At 38.7% G+C, this 13,871-nt stretch overlaps 2 protein-coding genes across 2 annotated transcripts; one reads left to right on the plus strand and one right to left on the minus strand.

Annotated features, from left to right (window-relative positions):
- Positions 1-328: 328 nt before the first annotated feature.
- On the plus strand, positions 329-2,925 carry LOC120635929 (REPTOR-binding partner-like). Its single transcript, XM_039907142.1, has 3 exons — positions 329-445; positions 1,800-1,943; positions 2,703-2,925. The coding sequence occupies exons 1-3, from the start codon at positions 329-331 to the stop codon at positions 2,805-2,807; spliced, it is 366 nt and encodes a 121-aa protein (XP_039763076.1). The 3' UTR covers positions 2,808-2,925.
- A 10,015-nt stretch (positions 2,926-12,940) lies between these two features.
- Positions 12,941-13,468, minus strand: LOC120635930. The gene has a single exon (XM_039907143.1). It carries the CDS (start codon positions 13,466-13,468, stop codon positions 12,941-12,943), a length of 528 nt encoding a protein of 175 aa, XP_039763077.1.
- Positions 13,469-13,871: the final 403 nt, after the last annotated feature.

Below are 13,871 nucleotides of genomic sequence, written 5' to 3' on the forward strand. Positions count from 1 at the left end.
CATCGACAGCATTTAGTGGTTTTAGTGCCTCATTAAGCTCCTCGCACAAGTACAGCACACAATTTTTACCCATCCGAAACAAGTGTTGGAACTCGGCATCGGGAAATTCGAACGGATTACTGGCGTCACGTATAGATCGCCGGTGTAATTTTCGTTCAGATTTCTCCATTTCACTTGAATAATAAGAGCCCCAGAAAGCACGAGACATGTTTTTTTCGACTTTAATTCGTTGACAGAATTTTAAACCCACGTCTAAGGACGGGGATAAAATTGTCTCTTCAAAATGTTAAAAAAGGATAGTTTTTCCCCTTTCATTTTTTCCCATGCTATGGGCGGGGGAAATATATCCACGATAGTGCTATGGCAAGGGGAAAAGATAATAAAGGTACTCGACTCGAAACCGGCAGCGGACAACGCGCTCGTTAAAGATTCAATTAAATCTCACGTGAGCTGCCCCGTTTAGGAACTTTGCTCAGAATGTTCATGCAGTGAATCCACATGAATTTGGAACCAAATTTAAAGCCAATTTAGTTGCATAATGTTTCTAGTGCTTATTAAATTTTATAAATACTAACTTATTGCCTCGTCTGGTGATAAAATCTCATTTCTCAAAAATAATGGATCTAATGATATTTTTAATTTAATTGGATTATTGTAATGAATTTCTCGGTAAAGACGATATTCTGCGTTATATGCCAAAACTATGCCTTTGTTTTGAAAGGAAAATTCTAGTATATATGAATTATATTGTAGATCTAACCCCAAGTAACTATGGATTTTTCCGGCTCATAAACAAGTTTTCTCTTTGCAAAAATCAAACTAACAAACCTACGATTATTTAATGTAGATTCGCAATATCAGGATTGGTGTTGCTGAGCCAGTGGGCTAGGATTCAATATAATATCTTATCTAATGTTATTCCAGACTTGACTCCGGCGGCCGACAACGTGCTCGTTATAGATTCAATTAAAGCTCGCGCGCCCTGTCAGCTTAGGAACTCTGCTCAGAATTGGACAGTAGGGAGTTCCAGGAGAATTAATATTTAGGAACTAGTTTTAGAATCAGTTTCAGTGATATATTATTATTATTATTAAACTCTTTATTTGTATACCACAACATTAACATATTTAAAATATAACAAAAACAGAAACATATCGAAAGAAGTAGTAATACAAAAGGCGGCCTTATCGCTTAATAGCGATCTCTGCCAGGCAACCTTAGAATTAGAAAAAAAAAAGAAGAGGAGAATAGACTGCTGGTGGTACAAATATTAAAATACATACATGCGAATAACTACATGCTAATACATAAACTAGTGTACACAAAAAGATAAAAATTAAATAATATAATTAATAAATAAAAATAAACTAATATATATAATAACAACACTTACATATTTAAATACTATAACATACAATAAATGAGTAAGTATATACATACTATTAATAGTCGTTAACAATATAATGGGCCTTAACTGCTCTTTTAAATATCGCCAGTGATTTGGATCGTCGTATGCTCAATGGAAGCGCATTCCACAGTTCCACAGCTCGTACGCTAAACGAACGCTTATAAAATTTGGTCCTATGATAAGGCATACACAGCGTCTAGCGTCCGAGAGTTCTCCATAATGTTCTCAAAAGGCGTGTGGAGTCCACCAATCCGCACTGCGCCAGCGTGGTGGACTAAACCGTTATCATGTGGGGGTGTTCACCCGTGTCTGCATTTATGTGTTTATTACTTCATCGTTCTCGTTTTATCGAGTTTCAAACGACAATGATTCAAAAGAAGTTCAACTATAAAAACAATTCGTGATCATTTCAGAAAGAAGCAGAAAGTCGGCTCGCGAATGCCGTGCTCGGAAGAAGTTGCGCTACCAATATCTAGAGGAACTCGTGGCAGACCGCGAACGCTCCGTTCTATCACTGAGAAAAGAGCTCGAGAAAGTAAGTTTAACTTTATTTGCAAACACTTACATTTCATTAACACCCTTGACGGGTGACGACCTCCCTGGCGCAACGGTGAGCGCCGTGAATTTAAGTACGGAGGACCCTGGTTCGATTCCCGGCAGGGGCAATTTAGGCTTTTTTTTATTTTTGAATTTTCTCTGGTCTGGTCTGGCTAGTTACCGACAAAGACGTACCGCAAAGCGATTTAGTGTTCCGGTACGATGTCGTGTAGAAACCGCTTAGTTATGACTACCATGCTCCCTTGCTCCCTAACAGGTAGCCCGCTACCATCTTAGACTGCATCGTCACTTACCACCATGTGAGATTGCACTCAAAGGCTAACCTGTAGTTGAAAAAATAATAAAAACTTATACGAGGTAAGCGGAGATCGGCTTTTGGTACTTCGACTTCAATTTCGGGGGGACGAGTTCGAATCCCAGCACGCACCTCTAACTGTTCTAATTTATGTGCGTTTTAAGTTATCAAAATATCACATGCTTCAACGGTGAAGGAAAACATCGCGAGGTGACCTGTATCCTGAGAGCTCTCCATAATGGTCTTAAAGCTGTGAGGAGTCCACCAATCCGCACTGGGCCAGCTTGGTGGACTACGGCCTTAACCCCTTCTCATTATGGGAGGAGAACCGTGCTCTTTAGTGGGCCGATAATGGAATGATATGATGACTATGATTACTTTTAAGTAGACCCGACCCACCGAATCCAAAGAATCCACGTTATTCTTATTTTCTTTTTTCAGTACTATCAATGGAACAACGAGCTCGACCAGGGACGGATTCCAGAAAGAATCGAAGACCTGCTTCGAGATATGGGAGTGAAGCAGGAGGAGCCCCAGCCTTTCTGAAGATATAATTTTGAAGGTAACTTACAATTTAAGTTCCACTTATCCGGGTAATATGTTTTATTATATAACCAAAAATTTTATATTTATTACCTTCATAGTGTCCAGATTTTTTTGAAAATATAAGTCAGTCTTGTTCAGCCACACACCTTTTTAATACTTATCATTGTTTTTTTTTTCAAAAATAATCAAGGTTAGAATGTGACAATAACAGAAATCCGACTTTACTCGTTGCCAAATTATGCTTACTCGAAAATGTATTTTCGTAATTGTCTATACAAACAAATTTATGCTCAAATACATCTGTCAATTAAATTATAAAATATTTCTTTCACATATATTTGGAAAAAACTAGGCGTTCAATAACAATTGAGAAATTTTTTTCAAATATTTTTCTGATAATTTCAAAATCTGATAAGTTCACCTATTAATGGCTAAGAAAATTACATGGTTATTCAAAATTGTAAAGGACACTATGCAGGTAAAATACATTAGAGATACTGGTGGTAAAATTGCTGTACACGAATTCGAAAGTATTCTTAACAAAGATAAACTAAAAGAGATAATTATAAAAAATAAAGTTTGACTTTACTTGCGTCTGACAGAGAGAGATACATATATTTGTGTCCTCTCTCCTACGCATTTTCATCTGAGCAAAGGATATTACATCTTAACCTGTCAGTTTAATTTAGGGTTTGTGTACAGCGAATTTAACCTCACTGTTATTTGAATTTACCAAATTAAATTTGTTTTGATACTGGTAAAAAATATAAATAATAGGAATAGGAAGATGAAATAACATAAAATACAACGGTTCAGGGGCAAAGATGGAATGCCACTGAAACGAAATCAAACCTTACAAGTGTCCACTGCTGGAATTGGGTCTTAGCAAGAGTGTGCCACCAATGCTTTTCACACCTTGACACCTTTCTGATATCATCTGTCCAGAAGGCTGAAGGTCATTTCACACTGCGTTTACCGATTTGCGGTTTCCACTCTAAAACGTGTTGGCCCCAACACCCACTTCCACTTTTGAGCCCTTTGAGCTATGTCGGACTTTGGTTCTCCTACGGATTTATTTTTTGCAATTCTCGTCCCGAAGAGAGACTTCCATCATATTTGGATGTAACGTGGCATTCCTTTTCTTTGCCCCTGTACCCGTCAGCGAGGCAATTTTAGTCCAAGACAACCGCTTCAATGGAATTCAAATTCAAAAATTTTAATAACATCTAAATTCTATTTTGAATCAATAGACAACAATCTGTGATAAATGCCCTCAAATTAATGGCGCATTCCCATTGGCTGTTAGTATGGGCAACTGGAGAATTTCATTGGCCTCTATCACACGGTACTCGACATCAAAGTTATCCACCAATGGAAATGCGCCCTAATCGAGGGAAATGTTCAGTTTTTTATAATAAAAGAAACAGTGCTAGTTTTATAGCACTTGGACTATTATTGCAGACACCAAAAATAACGCGAAGTTATAAGAGAGCATTAGATATGCTCTGTTGGCAACTAATATATGGTCCTGACAAAATAGTATAAGACTTATAAGACCCTTATAATACCTATAATGCAAAAACATGGTTTCAATTCCTATTTTTGAATAAATGTTAAAAAGAACACTGATATAATGACAAGAGCATTCAGCCAGAATGTTTTTTTATCTATATTAAATGTATTAACCTTTAAAACACACTTGGAGGGATTTAAAAAGGAATTGAAAATTAGTACATACTCCTTTAAGATAATAGAATAGAATAGAAAAACTTTATTGCAACACAACAAAAAAAAGGAAAATACAAGGAAAACAGTAATAGGACTTAGTGCTAGGGTGCAAAGGCGGCCTTATCACTAAAAGTGATCTTTTAAAGGCAACCTGAGCGTACGAAGCCGATAAAAGAGTGGAAAATGGATGGTGCATAAAGTTACAAAAAAAAACAAAAAAAAAAAAAGAAATGTAATATAAACTTACATGAACATACATACTACATTTACATATTAACTACACAAATACCAACATAAATTTATATATACTATGATAGATATATGTGATATATATTTATGCTATTATAAACTTACATACTACTCAATTACATCGATAAGTAATAATTCTTTAAGCGATGTTTAAACAGGTGAATGGTTTCGGAATGACGTATTTCCCAGGGGAGCGAGTTCCACAGTGTTACAGCTTTAACAGTGAATGACTCGTTATAGCGCTGAGAGCGAGATAAGGGAATCTCAAGCTTGTTGTCATTCGCCGACCGGAGACTGACAAGATGCTGAGAGAAGGAAAAACGCTCTTTAAGGTAAAGCGGAGAGATAGAAGAGAATAAAGTAAAGTAAGAATATGGATTTTGTTTTTGGGGCAAGTCACGATTGGATTCCGGTCGGGACACGCCCGCAGATGCGTCCGTGCCCTGTCCAGAGACGACAGTCGCCGCGGGTGGTTGACGGCCTTGATGTGGCTGTCTCCCTTCCCCACTTTGTCCGTGCAAGCCTCTAGTCTGGTGGTGGACTTCCGCGTGCGTGTTCCTACCGGGTTCCATCGTCTGCTCGCCAGTCTGCGTGGTTTGGGTTTGGGGTGTGTCAGTCCGTCTGTCTGTTTTCTTTTTCTTAGGCCTTTTACGCTTTTGTCTGCGGACTACCTCTGTCCAAACGCTCTCGGGACCAGGTGGATGAGGTATCGCAGCAGCAAGAGAGGCCATATTGATTTCTTTGGAAGCGGTCGGTTGGGTGGTTCGGGTGGGCGCGGGTATCGGGGTCCGGTTGACATGGCTGGGGGTCTGTCTTGTGTCGTGTGGGGTCGTTGTCCGTAATGGGAAAGCGTTCGGTCGTTGGATGTTGTGCATAGCACAGGGCGGGTCTGTGCCCCCCCCAGAATACGAGGGGCAGCCTGCAGCCCGAGTTCCGTCCGCGACAGGAGCTCGAGTTGCAGAGAGGGATTCTCCGGTCCCATCTCTTGGTCCGGTACCCTCCTGGGGTAGTGTATTTTTTGGATCCGCTTCCATGGTTTTTACGATTTTTTTTTTTTTTTTGTGTTGTTTGTGAGGTGTTTGTGTGTGACTGTGTTGAGTGAGTGTTTGCTTGTGATGGGGATAGAGTGGTACGAGGAATAAGGTTATAGGTGTTTGGGAAATAAAGTGGATCATGGGAGCAAGGTTTGGATCCTGTCCAGTGTTGGGAGTGATCACTGGGCAGGGATTTTTGAGCGTTGAGGTTTACTCCTCCTACAGGCGAGGCCCGTAGCTTGGCTGCTCGTTTAGCACCACCCAGGGGACACGTGTAGGGTGGGCCTCAGGATGAGGTGGTGGATCCTACGGACGCGAGCTGCCGTAGATCGTCCCCCCGCGGGTACATATACTAAGGACACATGATTGAGTTAGGTAGGTCCAATTTGGAGAAAGAGGTGAAATACCGAATCCTACTCTGCTTTCAGCTAACTTCGTGGCATCTTTTTGTCCAAAATATCTCAATGCCTAAAGATCACTGCGTGTTGCCAGTGATGACTTACGGATCTGAAGGTGCTTGTTAGTAGCATCATAAGACTAAGAATAACTCAGCGTGCAATGGAAATAGCTTTGCTAAGGAGTATTTTGAGATCAAATCAGAAATGAGGAGATCCCTAGAAGAACTAGAATTACCAACACAGCTCAGCGAGCCGTGTAGCTGAATATATTTTATTGTGAAGATTGAAACTAATAATAATAATAATTGTTTTTACACTTCTATTAAAGTTTCGGGGGGTATATTTTGCAAAGCTTTTGAATTGTCTGTCAGCAAAAAAGAAATTTGTGAATTTTTGATGCTGATGAGGATAATATTATATTTGAAATTCAAGATAGACGCCATACCAAATTTTCGATTTAATAACATGATTGTCCTTTTCATAAAACTCTTCGTGTGCGAGTCTGACTCGCACAAGACCGGATTTTATTCTTGTTGTTATAGCGACAATAGGCATATACACGTTGGAAAATTACAGAGAATTCTTCTAGCGTAGGAGTGTAGACAGGAGCCTCCGTGAAACAGGTACGGCAACTTGGTTCCTTTTTACGCCTATTTGAGCCTAACGATGATGATGACGTTGATGGTGTTAGTTTGTCTGTATTATTACTAGGATGTTCAATATCGTGTGTCTCTGCCCATGATGTCGACGGTATTGGTTGGTCTGTATTATTACAAGGATGTTCAATATCGTGTGTCTCTGCCCATGATGTCGACGGTATTGGTTGGTCTGTATTATTACTAGGATGTTTAATATCGTGTTTCTTTGCCCATGATGTCGACGGTATTGGTTGGTCTGTATTATTACTAGGATGTTCAATAACGTGTGTCTCTGACCATGATGTTGAAGGTGCTGGTTGGCCGGCGGGATATTCAAATTGTACGACATCTGGTGTTCTGAGCGAAGGAACTGGTTCGTATGCAGGATATTGAGAATTTGAGTGTGTTCCTGAAGATAATGTGGAAGGTTCTGATTTATCTTCGGGAAATTTAGGATTTTGGACATTGTGTGTTCTTGAAGATGATGCACAAGGTTCTGGTTCGCCGGCGGGATATTCATGATGTACGACATCGGGTGTTCTTGAAGAAGATTTAGAAGCAACCGGTTGGTGTGCAGGATATTCAGGTTGTTCTAAGTCCTGTGTTATTGACGGTGATGTCGGACTTAATGTTCGGTCTATAAGTTCTGGAGGTTGTTCTGTAATTACTTGCACTGACCGTGCTGATGTAATTACTAGATGGCCAGAATTTTCGACCACGGTTTCGCTTGACGATGCTGAAAACGGTACTGATAAGTACTCATAACCTTCAGAAAATTCGCCTTCGAGTGTTCTTAGCGACGATACTAAAGGCAATGGATGGTCTGCATTAGAATCAGGAAGTTTGTCAACGTTTTCGTTAGATGCTGTTGTTGACGGTACTGGTTGGTCTATAGAACATTTAAGATGTTCCGTATCATCCACAGTTGATAATGGTGCTGGAGGTACTGGTAGGTCTGGTAAATACTCCTGAATATCCTCAGCATTAGAAGGTTCTTCATCGTCATCAACTTGAAACATTTCCTCGCCAGAGCATTCCCACCAGTGCAGAGCTGGTTTTCAATGGTTTTCTCATAAGCCACAAACGCTAAGCAAAGTGGCCAGTTATACACATCGGTTTGGTTTGGCGGTTCTTTAAGCCGTGCAAATTCGTCCAGACACGCTCGCTCTGCCACGGCAGAAGTCTGCACAGATTTCTCCCCAACCGAAAAAAAATCCTAAATTGGTCGGTCTTCTCGCCACAGTACCGTAACCGAAGTTATTTATAAATTCCCAAATTGAGCCTGTTGGATACCGAGCCCGGAAACGATTGAATCACAAGCTACAATAAATAATAGTTTAAAAAAAACTAAAAAACACGCTTTTTATAGAAAACCGAACTAAAAAATAGAAAATAAATTTTAATAAATTTAAATTAAGAATAGATCGAGTTTAGCTTATATTATTGGTAACTTACGGGGAAGGGCGCCGTTGCCCGTGCAATCTGCGCCTCAGGTTGACGGACGGAAATTTGTATTACCCTTTGTTCCTGCTTGCCCTCCGAGGTGTTGCTCTGTTTATAGGCGATGGTTTCCCACTTAGCATTAGGTGGGTCATCTGCTTGGTCCGTCAATTATAACTATAAAAAAGAGTACGTCAAAGGTAAATAAAACAAAAAAAAACTACCCTGAAGCACGAAACCCAAGTCCACTTGCAGGTTTTGTCATTGTTACCATAATTTTCTCTGTTCCCTATGTGGATAAAAACTTCATAGCAACATAGGTATTACATAGTTTTTTTTATAAAACACTTACAGAGAATTCTTCTAGCGTAGGAGTGTAGACAGGAGCCTCCGTGAAACAGGTACTGCAACTTGGTTCCTTTTTACGCCTATTTGAGCCTAACGATGATGATGACGTTGATGGTGTTGGTTTGTCTGTATTATTACTAGGATGTTCAATATCGTGTGTCTCTGCCCATGATGTCGACGGTATTGGTTGGTCTGTATTATTACAAGGATGTTCAATATCGTGTGTCTCTGCCCATGATGTCGACGGTATTGGTTGGTCTGTATTATTACTAGGATGTTTAATATCGTGTTTCTTTGCCCATGATGTCGACGGTATTGGTTGGTCTGTATTATTACTAGGATGTTCAATAACGTGTGTCTCTGACCATGATGTTGAAGGTGCTGGTTGGCCGGCGGGATATTCAAATTGTACGACATCTGGTGTTCTGAGCGAAGGAACTGGTTCGTATGCAGGATATTGAGAATTTGAGTGTGTTCCTGAAGATAATGTGGAAGGTTCTGATTTATCTTCGGGAAATTTAGGATTTTGGACATTGTGTGTTCTTGAAGATGATGCACAAGGTTCTGGTTCGCCGGCGGGATATTCATGATGTACGACATCGGGTGTTCTTGAAGAAGATTTAGAAGCAACCGGTTGGTGTGCAGGATATTCAGGTTGTTCTAAGTCCTGTGTTATTGACGGTGATGTCGGACTTAATGTTCGGTCTATAAGTTCTGGAGGTTGTTCTGTAATTCGCCGATGAATATCTTTATGAATGATATACATAAATACTTATAATATACATTTAAACACCCAGATACTGAAAAACATTCATGCTCATCACACAAACATTTTCCAGTAGTGGGAATCGAACCCACGGCCTTGGGCTCAGAATGCAGGGTCGCTACAAACTGTGCCAATCGGCCGTCAAAATAATAATATTGCTTTATTAAGCTTATGAACATAGATCGCAACTTCTTTGAACACAGCCCTAACATACTAAAGGAGTTAGAAGCACTATGACAATTCATTTATAACAATGTTTGGGTACCTTACCTCAGATCTTTTGACCTATGTGTGTGTTTCATAATTCCATATATGGACGTTCAATATGGGGGTATTGAACACAGCAGCCAATGCTCCATAGGGTGCTGTGCCACGCACTTAACACGGTCCGACCTGGCCGTTACTTCTTGAAATCCAATGTTAACGGCTTTAGAAACATTAAAAAACACGTTAGACAAGCTAAATTGCACCAAGTAAATCGCAAAACAACGGTCTTGTGAAGCAGACTTACTAATAGTTGACGACATAGGTACTATGATACTACTGACTAACAACCGATGTGGGCGGTTGTGAACTCTGTTAGCAAAAAATGTACGACAATTCAATCTTTTGTTAAACTTTTTTCGTAAATAAACCAAAAAAATATATAATAATAATAAAGTTTTTTATTAGAGGCATATAAACCTCTTTATCAAATATATGGAGGGTAGAGGTAATCAAATATCAATAAAAACTCACAGACTCTTAATCGTAGACAGAGAATTTACTTCTCTGTCTACGCTCTTAATCCTATCTATTGCCCTGGGCCTATGGAGTGTAGAGGTATACCTGGGCCCCAAGTCTGCTATTACAATTGTGTGTCAGTGATCGATCAGTGAGTGACTTCATAATTGTCTATTTTGGCATACCTATTTGGTAGTCTGCTAACACAATGATGTCATTATGGTGTCATTATGATTTTCCGATGGAAGACCACTGACAGTCCAATGAACATTTGCTAGTCTGCTGCACAATGACAATTCAATGATCGCACGAATTAGTAGTCTGCTAATATTTTGAGAGTTCTATTGATCATTGTAAGACCATTGAGACGCCATTCTGCAGTCATTGCCTTTTAGCAATATTATTGTTGATTACAATTAAATTGTGAAGTGTGAGATCTTAATATTCAGATTAAGGTGGAATATTTTTAAGTTGGCTAAGACTGTTTATGTTCATCAAGACCATTTGACTGAGCGTGAGCGTAGCAGGCGCCGTCGAGCCCGCAGCTTGCTGAGGAACAATGTAGACTACTTTTAGGATATTCCCGATGCGGAATTTATAAAAAAGCAGTTGTTTGGGAAGCAGACTGTAATTAGGCAAGTGTGGGAGCTCGCTCCACTTAGGCATTCCCAAACCACGTCGGATTGATGAATAATTGGCGGAGGCAAAGGTAAGAAAACAACTCTCATTTTCGTTGCGTTTTAATTAAGTATAGTACCTATATCTCAGACAAATGACAGAGGTGCTTAACACCAAATTTAATAAAAACTGTTAAATTGCCCACCCATGGCCAGCGTGATAAGGATGCCATTAAAGCTAAGTCAAGAAATTATATTTTGCCTAATTGTATTTTGCCAGTTATATGTTGAGTACTTTACCAAAAAGAATGCTTTTCAGCTTCTATGTAAATATTGACTTCAGATATCAGATGGGACACATGTGGCAATAATAAGGCCAAATGTTCATTGAAATGCAAAATAATAACACACTGTTATAATAGAAAGTTTAATATTGAACTTATATTTAAATATTATGTGATATGTTCAATTTATTTAACAGATCTGTGACTCATATTTAAATATATTGTGCATGGATGCCAGCAATCCAGGCTCTGCTCTTAACTCCAATGTGTGGCAGCGTCACCCACTCAGCCAACACTTAACTGCATTAAATGATAATGGGGCATGAGGTTTTTTTAGGTTTTACTTATTTTAGGTTTTTTGAATAAATTCCAATATAGATTTTTAATCGTCAAGGTTAATATTGCTTGGATTTTCAGGTGAAAGTGGAAAAGTTTTTCCTCTGTGGAAAACTATGAAGACCACAACTTAAATACTATAGAGGGGACACCACACTACTCTATGCAATACAGTAGAGAACTGTTAAAGTATATTAGAAGAATGTTTCAGGTAAAGTAAATTAAAATTCTGTCTTTAGATAGCATGTTAGGGTCTCCTAGATTGAATACTGTAGTAAATCATGTACATAGTTTGATGGTCAAATGTTTTATTTCCAAATATCTTTTTCAGGTGATTGTTTAGAGCAAGTATGCATTATAATCTAATCACTGCTGGCAAGATTGTAGATGCATGTTGTGTTTGGCACAATATAAAAGCCACAACACAATTATAGCAATTCTTCTGCAACAGGCATTTAACTTTTGTGTGTTATTAAAATTATTTTTATAAATCTATGAGGAGACAAATAATACAAGTTAATAAAGATAAGACACTGAACAATGATTTTTATTTACAGTAATTTAGTTTATAAATGAATACATGTAAGAAATTAAGACACTTCAGCTGGCTTCCAATAAAAGCAGGAGGATATAATATTTTCTTTAGATAGCAAATTTCATATTGTAAATCCAAACCTTATTTTTACCCTTTTTATATTCATTTCAAGAATTATTTATTTTATCTAATGAAGTTCCTTATAGATAGAGGACAGAATTCTTCAACAGATAACAGCAAATCACTTTGTTCACAATTTGAGCCGAGTTGGAAAGCTCTATCACATAAGGACTCGGTTCACAGAGACTTCAATGAGTAAACCAGGGTCTGCTTGAAGGTTGGGCACTGCAGCAGGCTCTTGTCAAAAGATTGTGGATAAAGGCATAAATTATGAGTATATGTGTTCCAAGGTAATCATAGTGTTATGTCCAATTAATCTATGATGTTTTTAATTATTCTACAAAAATTTTTTACTCTGTTACAGGGATGCTGGTCACAATTTGTGCAATACCTTAAATGGGTCCACGAGTTAATAAAAGATTAAAATTTAAAAAGAAAATTGAATGGAATGAAAACCTCCTAGCTTTAGTTTTAAGTAAAAAAATGTAGTTAGCACCACCATGATAAGTACAAGTTCATAAGCACCTGTGATTGGCGTACATGAATAAAGAATTTAAGAATTTTATTGAATTTTTGATTACTCCCCATATTTGTGTTTTTTTTTTAATAAATTTAGAAATGTTTTTATGAACGTAAATTTTCAAATATGTACTGACTATACACTCTCATTATTTTAAAATCTTTAAATTTATCTCTTAATGACTCTCTCGGACCCATTTTGTAGATCGAACGAACAGCCCTCTTCTGCAGCACGAAAATAGTGCTAATATCAGCAGCATTACCCCAAAGTAAAATTCCATATCACATAATGCTGTGAAAGTAATTAAAATATACCAGTCTAGCAGTTTCTACGTCGGTCATATGGCGTATCTTCTTTACCGCATAGGCAGCAGAACTAAGCCTGTTCGATAAATTATTTACATGAACACGTTGTCCGCAATCGTTGATAGGTGTTCCAGCTCTTTCGTTTCAGAGACGGCCAATACCGCGCGTACTGCACTGGGCAAATGACCTTGCCATAGGATCCGCAACGTATCATTCGGTATTTTGTCCTTGGCCAACTCCCTCATGCGCCGTAAAAGTTGGGATGGTTTTTGGTCTCCCAGCTCCATTTCGCTAATTAGCTTTTGCAGCTGTTTGGTTTTTAGACTCCTCGTAAATAGTAATAACCGCGCCTTTAGGGTTTCAAATTTCTTTACAGCTGGTGGTTCTATTAGCAAATCAGTGACTTGTTGTATGGCATCCTTGCTCAATTTAGATACAACTATGTCATACCTGGCATCATCTGATAATTTTTGTGGCGCCAGCATTGCCTCCGTCCTGATGAACAAAATCCTGGGCTGGTCCGTCCAGAAGTCCAGTATTTTGGATGTGAGGGTGATAGCTGCCAATTCCATTGAGGCTACCGAAGCTGCAGTGGGTACGTGTGCCGGAGGTGTAGCCATCTTGATGTTCACTTAGTCGGGATCACCATTTGTTGTGGTACCCTGTACTTCCTTAGGTACACTGGGATGTATGTCACTGGGAGTACTCCAAATAAAAGATGTTAATGCGACTCACATGTATAATTGATAAACCGTGTTTCCCAAGCGGAGACGCGCCGAGTACTACTGTATCGCGCGCAGGCGAACTATATATATAAGTACAATCCATATGTATCCACAATATAAGTTTCCTAAAAAACTATCAAGATAGGTTAGGTAGAAAAAAAACTGTTCTTTTTCTGTCATTTGGCTACTGAATCCTTTAAAAAAAAATCTTAAAAAGTTACCTTGGGCTATTTTAGCAAACATGCCAGCAGCAACTGTGGGGCTGAGCACTTGAACTGCTAGTTTTACCCTCTTTTCT

Source organism: Pararge aegeria, chromosome W (genome assembly GCF_905163445.1).
Source record: "Pararge aegeria chromosome W, ilParAegt1.1, whole genome shotgun sequence".
Lineage (NCBI taxonomy): Eukaryota > Metazoa > Arthropoda > Insecta > Lepidoptera > Nymphalidae > Pararge > Pararge aegeria.

Bases quoted from the DNA above. Each gene is read 5' to 3' on its own strand.
- LOC120635929 (XM_039907142.1), top strand. From the start codon at position 329: ATGGGCGGGGGAAATATATCCACGATAGTGCTATGGCAAGGGGAAAAG. The intron at 446-1,799 runs GTGAGCTGCCCC...GTTCAACTATAA, and splicing joins AAGATTCAATTAAATCTCAC to AAACAATTCGTGATCATTTC. The intron at 1,944-2,702 runs GTAAGTTTAACT...TTCTTTTTTCAG, and splicing joins TGAGAAAAGAGCTCGAGAAA to TACTATCAATGGAACAACGA.
- LOC120635930 (XM_039907143.1), bottom strand. From the start codon at position 13,468: ATGGCTACACCTCCGGCACACGTACCCACTGCAGCTTCGGTAGCCTCA.